The sequence below is a fragment of the Cydia splendana genome, chromosome 1 (assembly GCF_910591565.1).
Source record: "Cydia splendana chromosome 1, ilCydSple1.2, whole genome shotgun sequence".
NCBI lineage: Eukaryota > Metazoa > Arthropoda > Insecta > Lepidoptera > Tortricidae > Cydia > Cydia splendana.
In genome coordinates this window covers 12,467,116-12,494,607 of record NC_085960.1, presented here as the reverse complement: position 1 = coordinate 12,494,607, position 27,492 = coordinate 12,467,116, and the positions used below count along the sequence as shown (strand labels likewise).

Sequence of the window (27,492 nt, the reverse complement as noted above, 5' to 3'; positions counted from 1 at the left end):
TTCTCACTCTGTTGGGTCGATATAGTTTGACAAGCCAAGAAAAGAGCGGCAAATTTAAAAACTGTAGGGCCAACGTTCCATAGAATAAAATTTGAATTTCGCGCCTTTTTCTACTGATAAAGTTGTTTGACCGGCTAGTTTGTCAAGCCATTTCCGTCAGTAGAAAAAAAGCAGCAAATTTATAAAATGTTGAAGTTGTTTGACAGACTATTATTATTAAATATATTATTTGTATCTCCTTGGATATCACGGGCCTATAATCCCAGCTTTTTGATAGGCTTGCGTGGGGACACAGATCCAACACGTAGAGGCCCCTTGGAGAGCTTTTATGTCATGTAGAACGCCTGCTGGAACCCGTTCACAGGTGCTACAATAGACACCCATGAACCGGTCTCAGCAGGCATTGGGACTATTGTAGAAAAAGAGAACAGTATACCGGTCTATGGATTGAAGTTTGGGTGGACTATGAGACTGGGTTATTACAAAGACGTACGGACACCTGCCATAACAATGTTCACACAAGTTATCGAGGCAGGTGGTGACTTGCCGCGCACTAGATGGGCCCCTGAAACTGCCGTCGCGAAGACGATTTATTAAATATATTATTATTACTATTATTATTGTAAACGACTAAACGTTTGGAGAGGCCTTATCAATGGTAGTAAATTGATTTCAGTGGTAGTAAATTGATTTAGAGACTTGCAACATTTTAGAAGAACGTCCATCTTTCTCTTTCTCTCAAACGCATTCCTTCAAAAAGAACGAAATCGAGTGGTGGTGGTGAGTAATCTTTGCTTTGATAAAAATCGTTACTAACGCTATTTCTCAGTAATATATTTCTATAATTCCCGAATTTGTATTTGCGGTGACCTGTTTTGAATATATTTTCACTGTGCCATCTACTCTTAGGTAAGTTTTTTGGTTCTTTTTCATATCAAACCATCTGCAGAAAACGTTGAATATCAGTCCGTTATTTTTCAAGATTTCGTAAAGGTCAATGCGCCCTGTTGTCGTAGGAGGATGATTTTATGCTGTCTGATTGTGTTATATGGGTTATTTGCTAAATATATCCTGTTAATATCGGGCATTTCTAGTGCCTGGTAGTCGTAACGGACTGCGAGGCATGGCGCGGTCGAACAAAGAGGACACCGTTAGTAGTCCCGCATGACCGGCTGTCTCTGTGATAGATTGATGAACTACAGTTATGTGTATAAAATTACATTATAATTGCTAACTTTCACCATTATGTTCTTTATTGGCTCACAAGGTACATGCATAGTTGGATGCGTGGTGTGGTCATGACATTTTACTATAATAACGATTTTCCTGTTTAGTTCGTTTTATTATCTATATGGATGCAAAAAGTATTGCTGGTTTATTTTATAACATACCTACTAATACATGTATTTTGTTATCAGTGTCACATTTCCTTTAAATAAATTAGATTCTATTCTAGAACCCATTTAAGAACATAAATTTACATAAACCTATATTAAGGTTGCCAAATCAGTTCTATCATGTAGTTTATGTACATCACTATCTATTGATTGATAAAAATTAATTTTATGAATAACAGGATACCTCGAGTTATCTTTTTAATAAATGGATGATAGTAGTTAACAATGGATTTGTTAAAGCAGGCTCAAGTTGTGGATAAAGGAGATAAAGGTTATTGAAAGCTGGATTCAATAACAACTCTGCTCTTTCACTTCAGTGTCTACTTTATCTGATAAAATTATATTAATTTTACAGTTAAAATGGGTGGAATTGCGGCGCCCACCAGCTTGACCCTAACTGATAAAATAGTGTGTTATTTATGAACTTAGTTGTTGTACATTTGTGTGATTACTGTTAGGGTCATTCAACTTTCTGAATTCTGGAGACATTCCATACCTGCTTAAAATATAAGCAAAGATGAATATGGCAATGATCTACTATAGTACTTAAAATTAAAAGTTTCTAATATAGTTTATAATATATTCTATATTAGGTATAGTGTGATTTTAGTTTTCTAATGGATTTAAGAATCAAACTTATAATGTAACACAGGACTACAACTAGTTTGTATAAATAAACTTTGATTGTTTTTAAATTATTTTATTGTATAAAGTAAAAGCCCTTAGCCCTTGTTCACTACTGTGTAGCTTTAATTTTATCCATTGTCGAGCATATTTTACTGATGCACAAAGGTCTCACTTGAAATGCCTAATAATAACTTGGTTGTTGCAACAAGTCATGCAGTAGCATTCTGATCAATTATTTAAACTGCTACAATAAGGGGTGCAGAGGGTTTTCCCATAATTTCTATGGGGGTTTTACCCAAAACTAAAAGATAGATAGAGGCATCAGGCATCATTCTCAACTAGGAATTTTGTAATCTTTATTATTATTTTTTATTATAGCCTTTATTGCTGGAAACTAAACTTCACATCATTGTTTATAAGTTTTATCAACCATCATTTTTCTTGATTTAGTGTCCAGCGTGTCCTGTGACACATACGCCTCTTCCAGCTTCTTCCATTCCTCTCTGTTGTTAGCTTTTTTGGGCCATTTAAAATTTTGTAATATTAATAAGTGATAAATATCAATAGATTTCAATGTTATAACAGTGGTTTGTGGACAATAATAGTAATTTCAATTGCTAAAGGGTGACAAATGGAACTAGGTATGACTCCACCTCTACTGTTGTGCAGCAGACTATGTCACATGAACCATATTAGGTAGACAATTGGAATTTTCAATTTCTGCTTTAATTGTTACTATGTATAATTATTAATAACAATTTCAAAAGATTTGGATGATGAAATATTTCAGTACCAAATTTTTTTACATGACCCTCTTTGAATACACTGGGTAGGGCATGGCGACCCCGTATATTAAAACCCACGTTTGGCGTTTATCAGTTCAATATTCCTCCTTAACGTCGACTAATTGTGCTATAAAATTGGCCTCCAACCGTGCGCACGCAATCTACCCATATTGTGGACAAATAGGTATATTACAGCTGTATAGTTAGGTTGCCCATATTAGCAAACAAATCGAGCATTATTATTCCAATGTATTTCCTTACGGTATGCATTACCTTGTGGACCTTGTGGTTGGACTTATGCGGACAGTTTTTATAAATACATTCCATTCCATAATTGAGTACTTATGAAGATAGGTATACCTACATCTAACATAAGTAGATTGCTTCCTGATATCCTTAATCTTCTCTTATAGGTAGGTACTAAACTAAACGGACACGGTTACCGAACGGATGGATTTTTAGAGCACCGCACAAAACTGTTCGCGGTGCTCTTATTGGATCAATTCGGTCTTGCAAATCAGTTAAATGCGTTTTTCTATATCAATCTACTCTACATCAACATACGATTTCGAAAACTCTGTTTTAATCTAATATTAACTTTTAGAACTTATCACTATTATACTGTAGGGAAATCTAATAAATGTATGTTTCAGAAATTGCACATATCTAATAGTTGAACATCGAAATGTCAATGTGATTTCATAGATCAGCTAACTAGTAACTATTCCGGTTGATTAGGCCGACAAGGATTGAATATCTTTATTTGCAAATCGTAAAGCATATCGAACTATAACAAACCTTATCGTCTTAGTCACAAAGCGCAATAAAAACAACATTAGTTCTTACGTCATTTTGAATTAGTCATAGTATACCTACTGTAATGAGAAAAGTGACTGTTTGAATCAGTGAATCGATTTTATTTATTAGCGAAAATAGATCTTTGAGGTTGAGCAAAATTATTTACCTACTTTCTGGGCTGTGTTGTTGAAGATTGTCACATATGATAAACTTACCGTGAGAATTTACACGGTTCTCACTGTTATTATTTTTCAATTCTGTATGTTACAAAAATACTAGTGTACCATCCTAATAAATGTATTGGTCCATATGACAACGGAATAGGCCTTTTTAATAGTAGATGGAAAATATAACTACCTATAGGTACGTAGCCAACATATGCGCCCCTTTATTGAACGATCCATCAACTCGAGCGTCCATTTTGAACTGTTTGTTTTTTTATAGCTTATTATTTTACAAGTTGAGCTTTCGTGAAGAAGGTCTATGAAAATATTTCTAATACAAATATTCTCTCTTAATTAAGCCTTGTGAACTATGCAAATAAAAATATATTCTGTATTCAAATATATTCCATTATAGCAAGTAATACAATGCACCCATTATTCCTTGAGATATGGCGACACAATTATCATGATAATGAATGAGCTTTCTGTTCAGATTAATTCATGTTAATTCAAACGATGCCGTCGCATAGTTTCACCATTCTCAGCACATGTTTTCAAACGCCGGCTTGCCAAGTGGGCATAAGGATGGGTAGTTGGCTACCTATACTAAACGAATTTAGACGAAGATGTATTTGAAGTACTAATACATACAGCTTTTTAATCATACGCGCAACATTAATAAGGAGGCCAGATGTCTTCATTATTGGCCCTTGAGGGCTTATTAGGTACATCGAATTAAGATTATAGGTAAAGTCGATTTAGCTAGGCTAGGTACATATTGAGTTAATTAGTTCAATTAGCGCAAGAGTCAGAAAATATTTGAAACTACCAATAATAGTAGAAATCACCAGTTAGGAATAACAGAGCTGCAAATTTTGTTAATATTGTAGGTATTAGAGGGTTTGAAGAGCCACAATCGTAGATCTAAAGAGCCTTATAGATGTAGCGAGGAATCCTTTCCCATCGTATTTTCTCGAAAACATTCGTATTTACTATTGCTACTTTAGTTAGCCTCAGTACTTTTTATACTGAGATTGAGACTATGTACCAATTTTTTTTTTCCGAGCATTGTTTCAGAATCTAAATCTTTAACAGTTCCTATGACGTTAAGATCTGGTGGAATAAATTAAGTGGGATCTCTCTTTTTTATTTAGACTCGATTGTTGTCAGTCGGGGGTGACTTACAGTGGCGTAAAATGGGTGAGACTCATTAGCTACTAACATTAGTGGATCGATGTGTCCAAAACTATAGAGAAGTAGCACAAAAATATGACGGGTCGATATAAGAGCCATTACACCGTAATAACCATAACCTGGTCACTGTAATGACCAAGTAATGCGCATAGTTTTATCAACAAAATCAAAATGTATGTTTTCAACATGATGGAAATATAGAAATATTAGAAATAGAAGTATTTTACTTTAAGCACGGAGAAGGACTAATTTTAATCAGCTTGTTCGTGTAAACATACAAACAAAACGTGGTATTGTCGTAAACTAGATCTCAACCGTGACGGTGCGTCATTAAACGGATTAAGCCTTTTATTACGTGCTTAAAATAAATTATAACTTGAATTTCCTGTACTTATGTTTCAACAATACTAGATTCCACCAATTTGATGGGACTTCTTAGATTTTCTTTGTAGCAAGGTTGTACTTCTATTGTGTGCTTTAAACGTGGATGATGAGAGGACGATGACTCTCCATGAGTTCGTCTAAAATGTTAAAAGAAACCGCACAAGTGCGAGTCGGACTCGCCCACCGAGGGTTCCGTACTTTTTAGTAATTGTTGTTATAGCGGCAACAGAAATACATCATCTGTGAAAATTTCAACTGTCTAGCTATCACGGTTCATGAGATACAGCCTGGTGACAGACAGACAGACGGACGGCCAGTGGAGTCTAAAGGGGTCCACTGATTAACAGTCCGCCGGATGGTATCTGCCTGTCAGTTGTTCGGAACTGTCAACTTTTTGTTCTAACTGACAGGCCGATTCCGTCCGGCCGACTGTTAATCAGTGGGCCCCTTTAGTAATAGGGTCCCGTTTTTACCCTTTAAGTACGGAACCTTAAAAAACTACTATTTGAAGCTTTTCTCATTGTCAAATATTCCTTGATTCCTTGTACGAATATAAGAAATAAAATATGTGAGACGCTCGTATTGCAGCCTTCGTTGTGTAAGATATAATTGAAGGCAATTGTACAGGCGCTGTATGTCCACAGATTATGAGTTTTTTAATATAGTTTTTCTGTTCAAGGTTTTTTCACCTTGTTTGAGTTCCTTTTTTGGTAGATCGTTGTTCTGATTTATCGAGCACGGCACAACAATGTACTCATGGCAAATACGAAATTAAAGTCGGTTTAGTTCAAGATAAGAAATTAAAACGACTTGATTTTTATTTTTTTAATGATATGTTTTGGCCTAAATTGTAAATGCATGTAAAAGTCATAAAATACTATCTTTAGCAGAAAAATTAGAGCAAATATTTATTTTTAATTTTCTTGTGCCAACGGATCTATTTTGTTCATAAAACTCCTTTTATCTTTCCAGATACATATCCAAATAACACAATGACTTCAGTACCGTTCAACGTTGGCCTCGGTGACGACAACCGTGCATCCAGCAGGGTGCTCCGCCCCCCGGGCGGCGGACATACTGACATTTTCGGAGGGGACCCGGAGCCGCCGCGTGGCCGTCGCCAGAATCCTGCCGCTGCATATGCAACATGTAAGTTCTTAATTCTTTAAATATTACGAGTACTGTACAGTCACCACAAGGATTGTTACGCCATTTAGGGTTCTTGCTAAATTAGAAATTCTATAGCATAAGTATTGAAGAACCAATTTAGCCAGGGCCCTAAATGGCGCAACAATCGCGGAGCGTGATTACAAAACCATTTAATTGTATGTAAAAATTTATTTGTAACAAAAATACTAATGCCACTGAGTTCTAAGATTGAGCAAGATGCAAGACATCATTTACACCCATAAATGATGTCTTGCATCGAGTCGTGCAGCGTTTGAACCGCACCACGGCTCAATCCAGAAAGTTCATGTATGTTCAAATTCCTTTCGACGTTTTCAGCTCTTGGCGAGCATCAGCCCCATAATGGCAACGCTCCGGCTCAGAATGGGCAAGAAACTCCAGCGCCAGCCCCAACTCCCGAAGCTCAACCCAAGACTGAAGCGCCGGCCTCCGAGCCAGCGAAGCCGGAGCCCGTGGCGGCGGCCCAGCCGGCCCCGGAGCCTCCGAAGCGTGTCCGCGTGCCCCCGGGCGGCTTCTCCTCCGGGCTCTGGTAAAACTGGATACCCATAGCTTGGTTTCGTGGCGTTAATGTATTCTCGCTGGGACCAGTGATACTAATTTTTTCTATTTAGCCTATTTGTCAAACGTGCCTTTGTTACGAAAAGCTAAGATTTTCGGTTGTTTTGTTTGGAGTGGAGTCGTTCTGGTCCCATGTTAGTTTTCTTAGCGTATTTGCTTAAAGTAAGCCGGTGTTGCATTGGTACTTGTTTAATCCTCGCAGAATGCAAATTCTATTTTTACTGAACATGTAACTTTCGGTACTAGTATTATTTTAGGAGATTATTCTATATTTAACCACTGCATTTTGAGCTTTTGTCAAAGCAAAACTTTGCTAGCCAACTCTCTATTAGATTAACTTCTTGTCACAAAATTTTTGATAATTTTAACTTTTATTGGCCAAAAATGTATTTGTAATGTTTACACCGGGTTCTGTACCATACTAATAAAAAAAAAAATAGAGCTCCTTGAGAGCTGTTTGAAAAACATTCCCCATTTTCTTACAGAGATGACAAGTCTGATCTTTATGCTTGGTATGGAGCCCTAGTTGTTTCTCTATTTTAGTGTTGTAGGTTGAGAGCTTGTTTGGCTCTGACTGACTTGTGCCTCCACGTTGACATAATGTTGTACTTAAAGGTTACGATCTTTTGCATTTAGTTTTATTAATAATGGCCTACGGCAAAGAATGCGATTATGTATATTGATAATTATAATTGTATTTTTATATGAATTAAAACACCATTAAAACACATTTTTGTTTTAGTAGTTTCTAACACCTGCTACGTATAATCTGCCTCGGTAGTTGATACAAACTTAGCATGTTCGGAGTGAGTCTAAGTTCAAAGTAAGTCAATTACTAAAACCGGCCAAGTGCGAGTCGGACTCGCGCACGAAGGGTTCCGTACCATTACACAAAAAACGGTAAAAAAAATCACGTTTGTTGTTTGGGAGCCCCACTTAAATATTTATTATATTCTGTTTTTAATATTTGTGGTTATAGCGGCAACGGAAATACATCTGTGAAAATTTCAACTGCCTAACTATCACGGTTCATGAGAAGCCTGGTGACAGGCAGACGGACGGACAGCGCAGTCTTAGTAATAGGGTCCCGTTTTTACCCTTTGGGTACAGAACCCTAAAACAGTTGGTAAAAAAAATGCCAAGGTGCTATTGTCCAGCGCCTTTTGAAGTCTACCGCATCCTGACGACTAAAGCAGCTCATGAACTTTATACGAATACAATGGCATCGAATGTTAACCTTTGTGATGCCAATAACAGATATATCCGCACCGTAGGTCCAATGCCAAAGACGGATTAATCCGTCACATACCACAGAGCAACATAGACCTACGTGCACATGCATAAAGTTCAATTTCAGTTTTGATACTTCGGTGACGTGGCGTCCGAGTAACAGCTTTTGTGTTGGATACGGCGGCGAAAAGGTTAATGTTTTCTTTCGAGGGTTCCATTCTACTTTTTACAAATCAGGCCGCGTAGCCAAGATGCCAATCGCTAACGCTCCGTAGCGATCGAAACGCAACTGTCACTGTCGCACTAATAACTAATAAGGAAGAACGATAGAGAGACATAAACCTTTTCGTTGTCGAAGCGATAGCGATTGTAACCTTGGCTAGGCCGGCAGCGCTATGACTTCCTTCCGTCGCGCAGCGCTTTATAGCGATGTTTGCTAGATGCATATAACCTTCGTGCTCCAACATGAGACTGCCGTACTATAGGCCCCGTGCATGAACTGTAAGGGGCAGCATAGGAGCCGTAAGATTTTTAGCGCAAGGCGTAAATGTGTCGTTTATGCTTCCGATGTAGCCCACAAGATGGCAGAACCTACTATGCATAAGGAAACGTACCGACGAGAACGGTAGATGGTAGCACTTGCTTGGTAATGTACATGTGCTCATATGTTTCCGATTCAGGCCATAAGATGGCAGACCTCCAACGCGCACGGTCCCTATACTCTTTCTGCCGTACCTTTGCCGTACCTTATGGACCATAACCAATAAAAAGGTTCATCAAACTTGGCGCTGAAAAACTTAAAACGCTTAAAACAAATACCACTGGCCATATTTTGACGGAACTGTCAAACTTCAAGCAGACACTTGACATCCGCATAAAATGGCTTGAGTGCTATTTTATTCAATAACATGAACATTTTTTTATAAAAATGGATTTGTGCAAATTAAAAACAGCCATGTCGTTTTCACCTCATCAAAAATCCTTCTAAAAGGTAAGCATATGTACGTTTACGCAATGGTAAAGTGGATGCCCACGTCAGTTTGTAACACCTATTGTTTATATGATATCTGTTGTAAGGATGGTATTCCACCTATCCAATTTCTTTGTCCAATGTGTATTGCGTCTCACATTTTGCTAATTTTGAGAGTGAGACGCAATGACATTGGACAGGCGAAATACACCCTAAGGTAGAGTCTGCGGAAAGAGAAGAGTCACAGAATGTATGGGCTCCCTTACATTCTATACGACTCCTAGACTCTATAGTCGTTTCGTTACCACTTGCACATAAAATATGCTTTATCGCTGACGTAAAACTGAACATTACATGTGCGAGACGCATTAGATCTTTCTGACGTATGGTTCCAGCATGTGACTAGATTAATGCTGAAAATCGATGGAATCGATGATGTGGTTAATATCACGGAACTGATGGAGACCATCCCATCAACTACAAGCAGCATGCGGCCCTCCAAGCGCAGTATCCTCCTGAGGCCCAAAGTCCTACTTATAGTACCTCTTCAGTTCGATGATATTTAAATCCCATTCAATTGGAACAGAGTCGCTTTTGCTTTGTTTCGTAAAATTTTTCAACAACGCAAAATCAACTCTATTTCCTACACTAGAGATTCAAATTTCTGTGGCAAATTTTGGATTTTTCATTTGTATGGCTGGGCCTTAGGAGGGTGTGATTCGCCTCTTTGTAGGATGTGGGGGTAATAAACGTGGTCCTGTTATTTTTTCGCCAGTACCACCACGACACCATATCGTAACGGATCCTCCACCCAGTCGAATGGAGGGTGGGAGGAGGCAATTGCGTCTGCTGGGTCGACTACTGGGGAAACTGCGCGGCGGTAACAACACGTTTGAACAACGGCTTTCCACTTCTAGCGGGTAAGGCCACTTATATTACGTAAGTGCTATTAAACATAGGGGTTACCGTCTTATCGTGGGCAAGACCACCAGTTGCTTTAGGTCACGTTGACTTATTTTAACTAATTCCTATTGTACATCCTATCCTCACCCTCAGTGTTACGTCAAAATAAATGCTCCTTGTAAATGTAAAGTTATAAATGAAAAGATCCGTAAAAAAGCCAATTTCATTGACATAGCACGTCATATTCCCTGTAGGATTAATGTCCACTGGAATCGATGTTGTGTTGTGGTCAGTATTGCAGGGAAATGCTTGATGAGAACAGCGCCCGCGCACGATACAAACAGGAACAATACGCACGCTACACCAGCGCCCCTAGCGGCGAATTCACTCGCGGTAACCCAACTGTAGGAAAATTGGTTAGGTACCCGCTTTTGGCCCGTAATAGGTACAAAGGCAACGGTCTGGTTTTCAAGTTTCATTAATACAGCTTAATGTTTACTGTGTCTATTACGTTCTTGGAAACAGGGTTATGCTCCCAAGTACCATCAGCAACAGCGAGAGCACGATGACCGACGACGAAGACGCAGCGCCCTCTGTTACTTCCTCACGGAATCCTCTTGGCGCTAACATCGATTTGAGGTTACCAAATAATTATGTTCTCTAATAAAGGGAGGTATTTTCTTGATATCTCTATCCTTTACTATCTATATACTAGTAGTTCGCCCCGAACTGAGAACTCGCGGTTCGCCAAAAAGATCAATTGAATGCAGTGCTACTTAGTCTTAGAGATGGGCATTTCAAATTGATTCCTAATTCCACGATTACTTGAAATTACTTTGCAATCTGATTACCGATTTCAGATTACTTTGTAATCTAACAATACCGAATTACTAAGTACAATTCCATTTGAGGAATCAGGAATAAATTTTTCAAATATTACAATTACTAGTAATTGGAATCAATGTCGATTCCTCATTACAGGAATGCATTACTTGATTCCTTTCAGATTACATTTCGTAGGTACTACTACTATCAAAAGCTTGACTACATCACTATTGTATATACAATACTTTTTCTACAAGTCAACAAAAATAATACTTTAAAGTATTTAAACTAGTAGAATCATACAAACAAACCAAACCAAAAGTAGACAGCTAAGATACGCGAGTATATAGCCGCGATACCTTCATACTGGTACGCGCCCCGGCCGCCGCGCCCCGCGCCCCACGGCGGGTTGGTCAACGACACCTTCTCGTAACTCATGAGGCCCTGGTACTTGCTCCGCGCTAAATTCAATTTTTAAACAGTTTTTTTCTCGATTTTAGCCACCGTAGCCTATGGAGACTAACAAGTAACTCTAAGCGGTTTTCGTAGTCTATGGATGTTTATATATTAAGGGTGTCACATGCGCATTTCTGACTTATGAAGCAATTATTCCTACAATACAACCTAAAATAATAAATGTGTAAACCGAGCACTTTCATTTGATACCAAACTTGACCATACTTTCTTGCAATTAAAATGACCAGAATAGCAAGACCCCTCACAAATAGCTTTTTAGCACTTTCAGCTCTTCTAGCTCAATAACCTCTTGTTTGGCTCAAAATTTAATGACTAATAGTACATTATTGTCGAGGCTCGGAAGTAGCAACTTGCAGGCTGAGGATTCGTTTTAAACGGACGACCTTGGGAGTCCGTTTAATTGAATCCGAAGCCAGCAAGTAGCCTTCCGGCCGAGTCATATATAGTGCTTTTCTCAAAAATGGTGCAAGAAATATAAATATCATACAAATATTTTACAAAAGCAACGTTCTTACGTATATATTTTCACAGAAAAAAGTAGAAACAATTGAAAAAATTAGCTTTGCCACCTTTTTATTTTTTTTAATAAAAAAATAGAAGTGTATTTTTCTGCCGAAAATACGTCAACCTATTTGAGACAGCTAAATAGTCGCGGTACTAATCATCTGTTTGGCTGTTTAATGGGCCTGTGCCTTCATTTGATATGGCCATTTCAACTTTTAAAAAGTTTGGAACTCGACAAATAATGGAATTTGTATGCAACATTGCAGTCCCAAAATCGAGACTGCAATGTTTTTAACTTTTTAATTTTTGACTGACCATAAACTACGCGCTTCGCGACCTATTTTTTAAACGGCAAAGTCGACTTTGCCGTCCATTTTTGAGAAAAATATAATGCCCTCGACTATACGTTCACCCAATTTCATTTAAATTAGAACATTTTTACTTAAGTTATCGAGTATCAAACTATCCTCTGATAGTTCAGCTTAAAAACATCGAAATGCCGGGACGTGCCCCTAGCCAGCCGTGTGTTCAAAGTCGAATGTAAGAACTTCACTTCGCTTCGCTCGCTCGTTCGATTAAAATAGTAATTCTATACTGGCAGTTATATAACTGCAATGAGGAAGCACCAAAAGAATAGGTAATATTACCTAGTGGGAAACTGGATATAAAGAATTTGTTCAAATTTACAGAAATATCAGTGATTATAAAAAAGGTGTTTAATCGATCTAAATAGGTTTCATTTAGCGGTAGGTAGGTACCTACTGGAATATAAATACTTATTTGTAAAAATGATACCTACTCTGTATAGATACAGCGGGCAATGCCTGACGCCGGAGCAACTACCCGAATTCTGCAACCAACTACACCATCTAGTCGAGGTGATAAGAAACATCCAGTCTTATGGGAAAATCACTGGCGAATATCCAAGGTCAGGCATATATCAATATACTGCTAGTCTATATCTACCTATGTTTTAGCCGATTGACCATGGTACAGTACTTTTTAGGGTTCCGTACCCAAAGGGTAAAACGGGACCCTATTACTAAGACTTCGCTGTCCGTCCGTCCGTCCGTCCGTCTGTCTGTCACCAGGCTGTATGTCACGAACCGTGATAGCTAGACAGTTGAAATTTTCACAGATGATGTATTTCTGTTGCCGCTATAACAACAAATACTAAAAACAGAATAAAATAAAGATTTAAATGGGGCTCCCATACAACAAACGTGATTTTTGACCAAAGTTAAGCACCCGACGTTGCTTAACTTTGGTCAGTACTTGGATGGGTGACCGTTTTTTTTTTGCTTTTTTTTTCGTTATTTTTTATTATTTATTTTGATTTATTTACATCGATACAGCTTGAATAAAGAATAACGTTCGTAAGCGACATCAGTAGGAAAGTAGTCGATTCAGCAACTATAGGCCTTTTTCGATTAGAAAGGAAACGTTCCGAATAAACGACCGTTTTTTAGGGTTCCGTACCCAAAGGGTAAAACGGGACCCTATTACTAAGACTTCGCTGTCCGTCCGTCCGTCCGTCCGTCCGTCCGTCCGTCCGTCCGTCCGTCTGTCTGTCACCAGGCTGTATCTCACGAACCGTGATAGCTAGACAGTTGAAATTTTCACAGATGATGTATTTCTGTTGCCGCTATAACAACAAATACTAAAAACAGAATAAAATAAAGATTTAAGTGGGGCTCCCAAACAAGGGGCCGGTATTTGAGGTTTTCGATTTAGACCTCACTTTGTAACCATAATTCGTTCAATAAATGTTTAATAATTGCATTAAATTACACGTAAATTTGTTCATGAAGAAACCGAGTACCGACTCTTCATGCCATTATATTTTTAATTTGCTGTTATTCTCTACAAATCGACACTAAAAGTATCAAAAAATCAAAATATGGAGTTCCGTTTGAGACAGAAGCAAAACAATTTTGTCTTTGACAGTAATTGAATTATTGTATGATTTTGAAAGCTAGATAATTCAGCTACCAATTTATTATCGATTTATATTTTTACTCACAAAGACAACACAGAAATTCAATCTCAAATGTAAACTTTCGAACAATTTCCATACATTGGCGACATCACTCAAAATTCTTCTTCAAGTCAGATGCCCGTTGGGGCTACACCGGAGCACACGTGTACTTCTTCAAATGAAAATGACAGCTTGATTTTCTTGCTTTTCACAATTATATTGACATTAAATCATATACGCACACGAGAAAGTATACCAGTAGATAAATTGTATTTCAAAAAATAGGGTACATAAATATCAGCTCGCGTCTCATTTAAATTTGATTTGCTGTTATAATGGTTGAAAACCGCAGTAAACTATCTTAAAACAGTACGATTACAGTCGAATTTAAGTATTATGTTCCTTCAAAACTCGCTTAACACATTCAACACCAAGAACCCGACTGTCGGGTACACTGTTCGTAGCGACTACGCGCTACATACGACGAAACCGTGGCTACGCGCTACGAGCGTAACCCGTAGCACTTAGTGGTATTGAATGTGTTAAAATGAAAAAAGTTTAAAGACTCATCTTTACTGATTGGGATCAATTTTTATTATGCTGGTATCATTTTGCGTCAGTTTGAAAACATATTTGACTTCTGTACGTCAATGAATTTTGATGACAATTGTAATCTTGTATTATATTATAGAACTTTTATCTTAAAATATTGCCTATTAACAGGAAGAGTTATGTAATTCGTATAAGTAATACCTGAAAGTCTTGTCCCTAGATCTGTAATACCATGGATTGCGACGAATAAATGATTATGATTATGCCGTTCGTTCCGTCTATATGTATAATGCGTGTACGTGCTGTTCTCTGAAAATCTTCAAGAAAAAATAACGGCTAGACCAGCACTAAGTACTAGCGAGTTTTTGCGGCTTTGGAGACCGAGATGAAGCTTACAGGCCAATAGCGCTCTAGTTATTGTTATGTATACCTATGTATCAAATGTTTTATAAATTACCTATAAAAAGCAATGTTTTATTTCGATTAGGTCTACATTTTGTGCATATTGCATATCTGAAGTATTTTCGTACTAAACTTGAAACTTTCGTTGAAACTAAATAAAATAATTATTCCAAATGTACAGTCGCCTGCAATTAATGTTACACAACGAAGGCCGCAAAAATATCTGACACGATCTTATTTGTAGAACCATAAGAGCATGTCACATATATTTGCGGCCTTCGAAGAGTAGGTACCGTCATTATCACCAACTTTGTCCGCTTTTTTTTTTAAAACAATTTCTCAAAAAACTTCACATCATATGACTTTTTTTGCTCAGCACGTCCATTGTGATCAAACGCATCAGTTTATTTGAAAAAAAAAAAAATTTTTTATCGTGTTTTTACCCATTTTTTTGCGTTTTAGAGGGCGGGTAAAGATATCCGGGGTTTTTGGCAACATTGCCCACGTCAATTTGGTATTCAAATACAGCTCGTATGATGATGATGTCTAAGGATCACTAAAAGGTTTTGGGCAATCCTACCATTCCCTGTTAATAACTTAGCACATAAGTGTAAAAACTTTTAAATAAATTTGCTGGGCAATGTTGCCTACCCGTTTTTGCCCATTTCCAAATAAGGCTCGCCTAAGCATTTTACAAAGGCTAGGGTTGTCACTTTTGAGAAAATCTGTTACAATAGTTTAATAATATGATTTTTGTTGTGTTTTTCATTCGTTAACGGGATAAAACATCTAAATAAAGGATAATAAAACAAATAAATACAGTATATATTTATAAACTTATTTTAGTGTACAAACATAACCTTCTTTTACTTGCGAAGTTGGGTAAATTAGATGAAAGTGACAACCCTAATCCGTTTTTGGTGGTGGGCAATGTTGGTATGGATGCCAAATTACCGGATTACTTTGCCCACCGCTAAAACTTTTGTGTATTTAGGCCTTTTTAGTTTAAATCTCAATAGACATAATCTATGCTTCATGTGTTATAACTCAAACCCGGAAATATTTGTCAAAGGGTTCTCAATATTTTCTACTTGCATTCATTATTTATAAATTTTTTGCCCGCCGAAATATACCCTATATGCGAGTTGCCTATCGCTCAAACTCAAAATTCCCAAGTCAAGTTATGCACAAGTTTGGTATATAGTTTTGTCAGAAATATAACCTATTTTCTACTAAAAATAGCAGGGTGGCCATAACTATTATAATTTTTTCTACGAATTTGTTTAAAATTGTCGTTTTGGGCAAAGTTTCCCTGGAGGCAAAATTGGCGCTAATGACGTAACATATTATTGCAGGTGACTGTACATAAATGTTTCAGTGATTTTGAGATTATTTTCCAGGTTAGTTTACTAACAATCAAGTTATGCAGATACCGATTTGTTTAGCGATACCGATTATTTTTGAAGGTAAAACTGTACCGGTTGAAATATAAAGATATTAAAATTACAGCAGGGACAACCATTTATAGGTGTACCTAAACCGTCATTGGCCGAGCGTTAGCAAAGGTCTCCGTTTCAGCTTGGGCAAAAATGCTTTTGTATGTTCTCCTTTGCAGATCACATTTCTCAAATGATTCTCGTGAAAATTTGTAAGCAGGTTCGATAGAACTATTCTGTTTCGCTTTATCCGCCAAAATGGAATTGCCACCCTGCTGAAACTTTATTTATTTAAATTCCTATTGAATGGATTTTGTACCTTATGAAAAACCGTATAGCAAAACACATAACACATGTTTGTAAATAACATTTTACATCTGACTTAATGACATCTTGTTTTATTCGCTTTAATTGTACAAAACGCGTATCTCGACAAAGCAATATTAGGTAATAAAACAGTCAACAATCAAATGAATAAAATAGGTAAGTACGTCACGTGTGACATGAACAGACAAGGAAAGCAAGATTAAATGCATTGTTTCTCTTTCATCTTTCAATGGAACGCTTTTACCCTCAAAGGAGGCTAGAGGTCAATACTAAACTAAAAGTCCAATCTTAAAAAAACGTGATGGGTCACTGACCTGTCCCAGTAAAGTGAGGTAGTGTGCGTGAAGTGCGCTTGTGTGTGAAATGGGGTAAATTGACAGAATCTGAAATTTTACCCACCGCTACCGTCGCCTTAAGCAACGTCGGGCGGGGTCAGTACTTGGATGGGTGACCGTTTTTATAGATAATGGTACGGAACCCTTCGTTTGCGAGTCCGACTCGCACTTGGCCGGTTTTTTTTCCACTCGTCGTTCTACAGGGTGTCCCAGAAATCGACGTCAAGCCGTAAACGGATGATAGACCAAGTCATAACAGTTATCATAAAAATAAAAAAAAATCCAGCTCATGTTCTTTAAAAAATTATGGTCACTTTAAAAATTCACTAAAAAATCCACATCCTTTAATGGTTCTTTAACTCTTGTTACTGCAAATTCCATAATTTATTCTAATTTTTTTATTATTATGTAATCTTGAATAATGCTTCTGTCGATTTTTGCCTAAAATTTAAAGCCAACTGCTATTACTTGGAAGAAAATTACACTTTTTCAAAACCAAATTATTTAAATTTACTGTTTCGCCCCACTTTAACTGACTGTACTGAAAAAAATGTACTACGCTAGTTTGGCAAGTAACGTTAAAAACTGGCGCATTTGCGTTTAATAAGGATTCCAAAATGGTATAACACTTGCTAGATTACGTTTTAAATAATTGGTAATTTTTTTTTGTAAATAACCCCAGTTTTTCACAAAATGTCCATACTTCCTAAAAATGACTTTAGCTTACCTAAAGCTTTGCTCAACGCCGTTTCTTACTTTGATGGAGACGGGACGAGTCATTTTGGAGTATGAGCGAGATAAGAAATCAAATTTCCACGTAATTTAAGAGCAAGGTTATGATATTGACTCAATTTTTTACTTTAATTTAGGACCAGTTTTCTCATTAGAAAAAAATTAAATAAAAACAAATTATCAGATTTGAATTAATTTTTTACAATAAATGTTCAAACCGCCTTCCTTCAGTGGCAATGCACGCACGACATCTTCTTAAAAAAGATCGGGTTATTTTCCGGGCAAATCTTCCCCTATTTACAAATTCAACCGCGTAATTCTCAATTGTTTTTGAGTACACTTTCTCTTTAACCGCTCCCCAGTAAAAAAAATCTAGGGGATTTAAATCAGGCCAACGGGGTGGCCACAAGACTGTCCCAGCGCGCCCTATCCACCTGAGCAGGTATTCTTCATCAAGATGTTCTCTTACTAAACGGGCATAGTGCGCTGGGCAGCCATCTTGCTGGAACCACATTTCTCTGTAAATGTTCAGTGGCACGTCTTCTAATAAATCTGGTAAAGTATTTTGAAGAAAATCCAAATAAACTTGTCCATTCAAAATCTCTGGCAGCTCAAAAGGTCCAATTATTCTGCCATTTAGTATCCCGGTCCACATTTTTACTTTAAATTGATATCGTGCGTGCATTGCCGCTGAAGGAAGGCAGTTTGAACATTTATTGTAAAAAAATTAATTCAAATCTGATAATTTGTTTTTTATTTTTTTTTGCTTATGAGAAAACTGGTCTTAAATTAAAGTAAAAAGATTGAGTCAATATCATAACCTTGCTCTTAAATTACGTGGAAATTTGATTTCTTATCTCGCTCATACTCCAAAATGACTCTTCCCGTCTCTATCAAACTAAGAAACGGCGTTGAGCAAAGCTTTAGGTAAGCTAAAGTCATTTTAAGGAAGTATGGACATTTTGTGAAATCCTGGGGATTTTTACAAAAAAAATTACCAATTATTTAAAACGTAATCTAGCAAGTGTTATACCATTTTGAAATCCTTATTAAACGCGCCAGTTTTTAACGTTATTTGCCAAACTAGCGTAGTACATTTTTTTTTTCAGTACAGTCAGTTAAAGTTGGGCGAAACAGTAAATTTAAATAAATTGGTTTTGAAAAAGTGTAATTTTCTTCCAAGTAATAGCAGTTGGCTTTAAATTTTAGGCAAAAATCTACAGAAGCATTATTCAAGATTACATAATAATAAAAAAATTAGAATAAATTATGGAATTTGTAGTAACGAGACTTAAGGAACCATTACAGGGTGTGGAGTTTTTTGTGAATTTTTAAAGTGACCATAATTTTTAAAGAACATGAGATGGATTTTTTTTTGTATTTTTATGATAACTGTTATGACTTGGTATATCATCCGTTTACGGCTTGACGTCGATTTCTGGGACACCCTGTATACAGGACTTCGTCTCCAACCGGGTGGAAAAAGGCGTTTAGATCTTTTCTGATAACATTAGTGATGTGCCGTTACCGGTAAAATACCCAAGGTGGGAAAATTCCCAGTAATGTTACCGGTAAGATTCCCCAGAATCAGTAATTTACGGTAATATTCAAATTAAATAAATGTCAACATAAGTTGTTTTACATTAAATCATTACTTGTCAACAAATGCATCATACGAAGTGCAAATAATCAACATAGATTTACTTTTCTAGTAAATTCCCAATACTACTGGTAATTTTCCCAATGTTACTCGGTATTTTACCAATATTACTAGGAAGTATTCCCCTTGTCTGGGCAAGTGGGCATAGTCAAAACCAGTTCCAGTCAAAACCACTCGATGAATAATACCAGAATTTTAGTAAAACTAAAACGAAAATGTAAAAATCACAATGATTTAATAATAATCATCACATTTTTATTACTCCGCTTAAGGCTTTAATGTGTAGTACGATGACATTGTTTTTATATGTTAAGTAGTAATTTTTTATAGCTTAATATAATTGATATAATAATATTCTTATTTTGAGCGTGTATATTTATTTTATTTATTTTATTCACTTTATTCACTTTATTCATTTTATTCATTTTATTCATTTTATTCATTTTATTCATTTTATTCATTTTATTCATTTTATTCATTTTATTCATTTTATTCATTTTATTCATTTTATTCATTTTATTCATTTTATTCATTTTATCCATTTTATCCATTTTATCCATTTTATTCATTTTATTCATTTTATTCATTTTATTCATTTTATTCATTTTATTCATTTTATTCATTTTATTCATTTTATTCATTTTATTCATTTTATTCATTTTATTCATTTTATTCATTTTATTCATTTTATTCATTTTATTCATTTTATTCATTTTATTCATTTTATTCATTTTATTCATTTTATTCATTTTATTCATTTTATTGATTTCGTTTATTTCATTTATTTTATTTATTTTATTATTTTATTTATTTTACTAACTTTATTTATTTTAGTGACAGAAAAACCTCCGCAATTGACGTACTTTGATTTTTGCGGTTATAGCCACTGGGCTATAAGGGATACAGCGTAATATTACATTGCTTCGCAACTCACTAAGATTGAGTGAAAGAGATAGCTGAAGCTACGAGTGGAAGAGACGTAAAGATAATTAACACATTTCTACATGTTTTAAATTAAATTAATTTAATTATAACGTAAGCGTTCAAGTACGAGTATATTACCCGCTTTTGGGAATATTACCGGGAAGAATGGTAATTTACTGGTAATATTCTCAAATGGTAAAATACCGGTAATGGTATTTTACTCTCGGCACATCACTAGATAACATAGTTGCCTTGGTTTACCTCTTTGATTAGGGCCAGGCAAATTTTCCAGACGTTTCATTTGATGTTATACTTCATTTTGAATAATATTGATAAATCTGCACTGGATAAAATAGAAATCACTTTTCTAATGTTGTAACTAATGTGTTCAGTGAACTTGAGAAGCGTTTAGAAGAGGAGGCGCGCGAACTTGCCGCGCTGGCGGCGGAGGCGCGTAACGCACGCGACGTGGTGACGCGTACGCGCGCCCAGCGCCGCGCTGTTCGCGCACAGAAAAAGCAGCTCATTGCGCACCTCAACAGCCTCAAGGAAACTGGTGAGTTTTTTTTGAGTGTTTAAATGAGGCGCTTGTTGTGTTTGCCGCGTTGGCGGCAGAGGCGCTAAACGCGCGCGACCTGATGACGCGCCCAACGCTGCGCTAGCCTAGCAGCTCATTTCGCATCTGGCCAGCATCAAAGAGAACTGGCTGCCTAGCCAAGGTTACAATCGCTATCGCTTCGATAACGAAAAGCTTTATGTCTCTCTACAGGGTGTCCCATAAGTGACACGTCACAGTGACACTGGAGGTAGACCAGGCCAAGAGGACCCAAACCAACTTAACATGACCCCAGTAAAAGTGTCACGGTTTTCGAGTTATTGCCAAATTAAGGTTTTTTCATGTATTTTGACCGTTTTTAACATAGTTAGTGCCAGTGTGCACTCGGAAAGGTCTCGAAGTTAGTTTTTTTCATGTGTACAGCATCATGAATAGTTAATTAAGATAACAGAATAGGTATTTTATCAATAAACAATGTAAAATGCAAAAAAGTACTGGTTTAATCTTGAATTAAATTCACAGCGAAACATTAATTTCGACTTTGACCACCTGTCGTGAAAAAAAATTTCTTGCAAAGTAATGAGCAAATGACGTCAAAATGTTGAGCATGTTATGCAGATTCTTAAATGGTATAACACATGTACCTTCCTGCAATAAAATAGGAATTATTATCATCTTTCGAATGCCTCATAAAAAATAAGTTAAAACTAGGAAATCTGCAATCCGTTGCTACTTAGTAAAAATAACGATTTATGCTAAGATATCTAATTCTGGATACAGAAATAAAAAAACGCCTATTCAGTATTTGCCGAATGCCTAGAAGAAAGAGATGGAAAATGGTTACGTCCCTTTTTAAGGATATCATTGAGTTGATAAATGTTCAAAGAAAAAAATACAGGTTCAAGTTTGAAAGGGTAGGTTGAAATAATTTTACAATAGGTGCTCGAATTGCTTTTCCTCGGCTCGTATGTACGCTTGGCACCGTCTTGTAAAACTTCAAGTTAATTTTCTCAAATTAATTTCGGATATGTTTCGTGCTGCCTCGAACATACGCCGCCGTAGTTTCTCTTGGCCACTCTTGGGACCTTATTGGCCTGAAGTAAACTTTATCTTTAAGCATTTTAAGCTTCCCAATGAAAAAAATCTAATGGGTTTATTGTTCGTTTTTTTTAGCATTAGAAATAAGGTAAACAATCTTGATGTGTCTTTTAATTGAAAAACACATTTTAAAAATAAGTTACGGCAAATATGTAACAATTATGAATCTAATACGATCATATATATTCTTCTGCTTTCATTAAGTATTCAATATGATTTTTAAAAAGCGTTTTTCAATTAAAAGACTTGTCAAAATCGCTTACCTTCTTGCAAGTTCTTTCTAATGCTAAAAAAAACGAACTATAGGTGCGGGGAACGCGACGGCCATGTCACTGGTCCCAATCGGCTGATCCATCTGGGAATTTCTGTGTGAGGTGGTCGCGGACATCGCGAGCGTAGTGTTCTGATCAGCCATCTTGCTGTGGTTCCAGCTCCAAGAAGATGGATCGGCCGACTGGAACCAGTGGCATGGCCTAATGTTCCCCGGACCCAAACCCATTAGATTTTATATTGGGGATACTTAAAAGATAAATTTTACTCCAAGCCAATAAGGTCCCAAGAGGAACTATGGCGGTATGTTCGAGGCAGCATGAAACATATCCGAAATCAATTTGAGAAAATTAACTTGAAGTTTTACAAGACGGTGCCAAGCGTGCATGCGAGCCGAAGAAAAGCAATTCGAGCACCTATTGTAAAATTATTTCAACCTACCCTTTCAAACTTGAACCTGTATTTTTTTCTTTGAACATTTATCAGCTCAATGATATCCTTAAAAAGGGACGTAACCATTTTCCATCTCTTTCTTTTAGGCATTCGGCAAATACTGAATAGGCGTTTTTTTATTTCTGTATCCAGAATTAGATATCTTAGCATAAATCGTTATTTTTACTAAGTAGCAACGGATTGCAGATTTCCTAGTTTTAACTTATTTTTTATGAGGCTTTCGAAAGATGATAATAATTCCTATTTTATTGCAGGAAGGTACATGTGTTATACCATTTAAGAATCTGCATAACATGCTCAACATTTTGACGTCATTTGCTCATTACTTTTCAAGTAATTTTTTTTCATCACAGGTGGTCAAAGTCGAAATTAATGTTTCGCTGTGAATTTAATTCAAGATTAAACCAGTACTTTTTTGCATTTTACATTGTTTATTGATAAAATACCTATTTATTTATCTTAATTAACTATTCATGATGCCGTACACTTGAAAAAAACTAACTTCGAGACCTTTGCGAGTGCACACTGGCACTAACAATGTTCAAAACGGTCAAAATACATGAAAGACCTTAATTTGGCAATAACTCGAAAACCGTGACACTTTTACTGGGGTCATGTTAAGTTGGTTTGGGTCCTCTTGGCCTGGTCTACCTCCAGTGTCACTGTGACGTGTCACTTATGGGACACCCTGTATATTCTTCCATATTAGTGCGATAGTGACAGTTGCGTTTCGATCGCTACGGAGCGTAAGCGATTGGCATCTTGGCTACGCGGCCTGGTGAGAGTGGTGAGTTTATCGTTTATCATGAGATTTTATGGGAAATGAAGGCAGCAAACAACGAACTATGATGCCCGCAGTTTCTGCGTGAAATCGAATTATAAATGAAAAGATCCGTAAAAAAGCCAATTTCATTGACATATTCATATTCCCTGTAGGATTAATGTCCGCTGGAATCGATGTTGTGCTTTTATAACTAACACGGGACTTAATCGCGTTTAACTTACGTTTTTTTATGGCCTGACGTTTCGAACGTGACGTTACGTTCGTGGTCACAGGCAGACAAAAACAGCAGCAGCAGGCAGGCAGGCAGGCAGGTGGATAAAAGTAAGAGTGAAAATCGTGTTAGTTTAAGTCAATATATCGATGTTGTGGTCAATATCGCAGGGAAGTGATTAATGAGAACAGCGCCCGATCACGATAGGAAAGTAAGTGTGTTCAGTAGATAAAATGATAATGAACTAGGTAGGAGGGAAAATATTCGGCAGACGTGCCAACTGTGCTCTTTGTATAAGAGAATAAATATATATGTATTCTTATAGAAACACGCGAACTGGAAAATTCCATTCGACTGGCGGACCGAAAATTTTATTTGACTTGGGAAGCCCTCAAAGATTCTACCGACCCGTCTGCCTTGGACCCTTTGTTGGAAGAAGTTAAGGTGGGTTCCGTTTAATAAGTTACCCGTTTAGATTATGTATCGTTAACTTCCACCGCAAAATACTGCCTAGCCTAGCATATTGTTTCTACATGTAACTTCCTCATTTACAGACCAAACAAACAGCTTTGGATAACCTGGTGCGTTTGATAGAGTGCCGGCGGTCGTCCCTAACTCGAAGTGCCTCACCGCCTACGCTGTTCGCAGGAGCCGATAAGTCAGATGGTTCGTACAGAAAACCCACTGGTCTAATACTGACACGCGACCAGGCGAGACCAGCTCATTCAACGGAGGCGCCCGACGGTTCGTACAGAAGGCTTACTAGAAGTCTATCAAAGTTGTTTACGCGATTAGCGTGCCGATGGGTACGAAGTACCTAATACCGACCGGAACGCATGGGAAGAATTCTCATTCTTAAACAGGGCGAAGGTTCAAAGCCCATATCAGCCATACTTACCTGCTTATATAAATTCGAAGACAGAAATGTTTAATATTGAGTCACCGCAATAGTAATAACAATAACTTCGTTCTAAGTAAGTATTATTGTATTAATAACTCTTGTTATATACCTACCTACTATGTATATTACGATATCTAACCATTATGTGATTTCAGCGAAAATTTCATAAGCTTCATACGAACCCTGATTTCTCTGAGCGATTTAGATTCACTTTATTTTTTGCGGAAATTTGAACAGTTATTTTTATTTTTTTTGAATAGACCAGTCGAGTGCCGCAGGCAAGAAGCGTTTCGACGGTTCCAAACGGGCCATCAGAAGAAAGCGGGCGCGCGAGCCGCGATCGGTGCCTTTATCGGGCGAACCTAGCAGACATGGGCCGCAGCTGCAGGTAAAATATAACCAAATGTCTTTATCGAGAACCTTTTTGGTTGACTTACTACCGCACGCGAACGCCAAGCTTATTTTATATTTTTCTATCAATAAAACTGACTTATGGTTACTAATCTTTGAATATCAATAAAATAGCCTATGGTTAATGTTATTTTGCATCAATTTTTTATTTTTATTGATGAAGAAGTTCCTTATCCCTATCAATCGTAAGGGTGAGGTAAGCAAAGTACTTATGAGACAGGACCTTTGCTGTAAGGCGTAGAAACCCTCCCTGGTTAGGCGCACCTCACACGGGCTGTAATTAAGGACCGCAATAGTCGGAATGTCTACTCGTATGGTCACAGAATATTCGGTACGGAAAACCAGGAGCCATAAACAATATTCCGTGAACATACCTAGAAATTCCGGTGGGGTGGGTAAAACCATTAGTGGAGGGGCGAAACGATATCACCTAATTGTTTCACATTTTGTTTCCAGGATTCTGAGAGCACCCGCTACAGTGTGGGCAGCGCCGCGGCGGTGGCGCTGCCACCCGTCGAACTGCCTTCCCGCGGAAGCTACCGGGATATTATCTTCTTCACGGTCAACTGATAAGAATCTTGAATAAAACAGTTACATAAATGTCTTCGTAATTATTTTAAAAATAAAACCTCAATCACGCTATTTAGAATATGAGCTTCAATTTCACTTTGCTACCTATACTAACCTAGGTCTAGGTATACCAGCAATATGAAAATGGCAGTATGGGAAAAGCAATAACCAGGCTGAAGGAGATATGTCTCCCACATAGTTTCGTAGTTTTTGTTTCGTTTAGATATCAGACAGCCTTTACTGAAGTGAATACCAGCCAATTTAAAGCATTTTTATATAGGTACCTATTTTGTGTGCGAGGTAGGAGACATAGTTTATCGATCAAGAGTATACCTTAATTACCTAATACCTACCCTAAATGGAATATGCCGGTTCATTTGATTGCCCAGACAGGCAATGGAATTACCGTATCCCACATTTTAGGGTTCCGTACCTCTAAAGGAAAAAACGGAACTCTTATAGAACCACTTTGTCGTCCGTTATCCCTTTATCTCGGGAACGCGTTGAAGTATCGAGTTGAAATTAAAAGCACAGACTCAGGTCAATTTCGTAGAAAATAAGTGATAGGTAGTGTAATTTACATACAGTATTACACAGACATTTATATTTAGGTAGGTACACACTTTTTCTTCGCGACCTGGCAAAGGGTTAATTAAAAACAAGATTTCTAATATTTCATTTATTTTAAAATATATTGCACACATTCGTGTTGGTGGTTGTTGTTTTCACCCATAGTAAACGACTTGGACGGGATCTTTAGAAGTTGTTTGAGTCGTGTACTTGTCAGCTACCCTCGGGCTTCTTCTATTGCGGAGGACGCGTCGTCGGCGCTGCTGAACTTCCTTCGGCTTTCTTTAGGGCGAAAAATTAAAGATTAATCAATTCATTATTTGTAGACTGCGCGCCTTTCCCCTGCACCTAACTATTCAGACTATTCCGTGCCTTTTCACAGTACATTTTCACGAGTAGGTAAATAACGATAGCGTCCCAAATATTTTTTAGAAGAACTATGGTAGAAATCAGGTTCAGGAACATCAAAGATACAAAATATGTTGATTATTTCGGAATAAAAGTGCAAATACTTAAAAGTGTGTGGTCGGCAGCAGAAGTGGTAGGCCGTGGTGTTCAAAATTACCTTGACATGCTCTTATTCTCACAACATTCCAAACAGGTGTTCAGGTCATTATTTTGAACACCTCGCCCGTTTAGGAACTTCTGCTGCTACTTTTTGCGAGCCGCGGTTTGCCGACCTCTGATCTAGCTAGGCTATCATAGATACCTCCTCATATACCTAAAGCCATATAAAGCCCAGATCCGTTACCCATTAGGATCGGCGCTTACCGCGGGAACCGCCGTTGTCTCCGACGCAGAGCGCGGAGCAGCCTCCGGCGCGGCTGGGGCGGCGGCCGGCGGGGCAGGTGGGGCGTCTACGGGCTTGTCATCGGGTACTGGTGCCGACTGCAACATCAGAACAGTGTAGGGTACTTGACGAAACTACGCGTCATGTCGCTGACACTAATTTTAACTATGTTACCTATATCGAATTTGGAATAGGTATCTAGAGTTGTCTCTGATGAAACATGAGACATCTGACGTGGTATAAAATAATATATTTTATAGACCTTTCCAAATTAAAAATGCACGAGCTCAATAGTCTGTAATAAGATTATTCGCAAAATATATGTAGGTGTGCAAAAATAGTAGTAGGTATAGGTACCTGAACAGCAGCAAAAGCGAATATGGCTACGGCGAGGACAATCACGAACTTCATTCTGGCCACGTTAAATAGCTCGGAAACAATAGCGTTTATCTATGTGTAGGGCAAATTTATAAGCGTTCGGCCACGGTCGAGGCAACACAACGATTAAGAAGCCAACGATCGATGTTT

The 27,492-nt window shown here is 37.4% G+C and overlaps 3 protein-coding genes across 11 annotated transcripts; 2 read left to right on the top strand and 1 right to left on the bottom strand.

The window, feature by feature from the left end:
• The first annotated feature begins 670 nt into the window (after positions 1 to 670).
• Positions 671 to 7,823, top strand: LOC134790787 (skin secretory protein xP2). 5 transcript variants are annotated; one of them, XM_063761742.1, is made up of 3 exons: positions 671 to 784; positions 6,322 to 6,498; positions 6,856 to 7,823. In XM_063761742.1, the coding sequence occupies exons 2-3, from the start codon at positions 6,342 to 6,344 to the stop codon at positions 7,068 to 7,070; spliced, it is 372 nt and encodes a 123-aa protein (XP_063617812.1). In that variant the 5' UTR covers positions 671 to 784; positions 6,322 to 6,341; the 3' UTR covers positions 7,071 to 7,823. The 5 variants fall into 5 exon arrangements, with proteins under 5 accessions (XP_063617812.1, XP_063617803.1, XP_063617795.1 ...); XM_063761733.1 differs by having other exon boundaries at positions 680 to 780; XM_063761725.1 differs by lacking the exon at positions 671 to 784 and adding an exon at positions 785 to 913.
• A 1,332-nt stretch (positions 7,824 to 9,155) lies between these two features.
• Positions 9,156 to 25,634, top strand: LOC134790769 (uncharacterized). 4 transcript variants are annotated; one of them, XR_010144216.1, is made up of 9 exons: positions 9,156 to 9,316; positions 10,071 to 10,215; positions 10,724 to 10,837; positions 12,813 to 12,932; positions 20,743 to 20,906; positions 24,048 to 24,166; positions 24,277 to 24,696; positions 24,779 to 25,011; positions 25,491 to 25,512. XR_010144216.1 is itself a non-coding variant. In XM_063761696.1 (9 exons), the coding sequence occupies exons 2-9, from the start codon at positions 10,115 to 10,117 to the stop codon at positions 25,602 to 25,604; spliced, it is 1,050 nt and encodes a 349-aa protein (XP_063617766.1). In that variant the 5' UTR covers positions 9,156 to 9,316; positions 10,071 to 10,114; the 3' UTR covers positions 25,605 to 25,634. The 4 variants fall into 4 exon arrangements, 2 of the variants coding, with proteins under 2 accessions (XP_063617766.1, XP_063617774.1); XM_063761696.1 differs by having other exon boundaries at positions 24,277 to 24,466; positions 24,884 to 25,011; positions 25,491 to 25,634; XM_063761704.1 differs by having other exon boundaries at positions 9,157 to 9,316; positions 24,277 to 24,388; positions 24,884 to 25,011; positions 25,491 to 25,634.
• Positions 25,635 to 26,274: 640 nt separating this feature from the next.
• On the bottom strand, positions 26,275 to 27,492 carry LOC134796333 (uncharacterized). Of its 2 annotated transcripts, none has more exons than XR_010144921.1 (3): positions 27,322 to 27,483; positions 26,946 to 27,062; positions 26,275 to 26,456 (listed from the first exon to the last, which is right to left on the bottom strand). XR_010144921.1 is itself a non-coding variant. In XM_063768472.1 (3 exons), the coding sequence occupies exons 1-3, from the start codon at positions 27,373 to 27,375 to the stop codon at positions 26,330 to 26,332; spliced, it is 318 nt and encodes a 105-aa protein (XP_063624542.1). In that variant the 5' UTR covers positions 27,376 to 27,492; the 3' UTR covers positions 26,275 to 26,329. The 2 variants fall into 2 exon arrangements, 1 of the variants encoding a protein (XP_063624542.1); XM_063768472.1 differs by having other exon boundaries at positions 26,926 to 27,062; positions 27,322 to 27,492.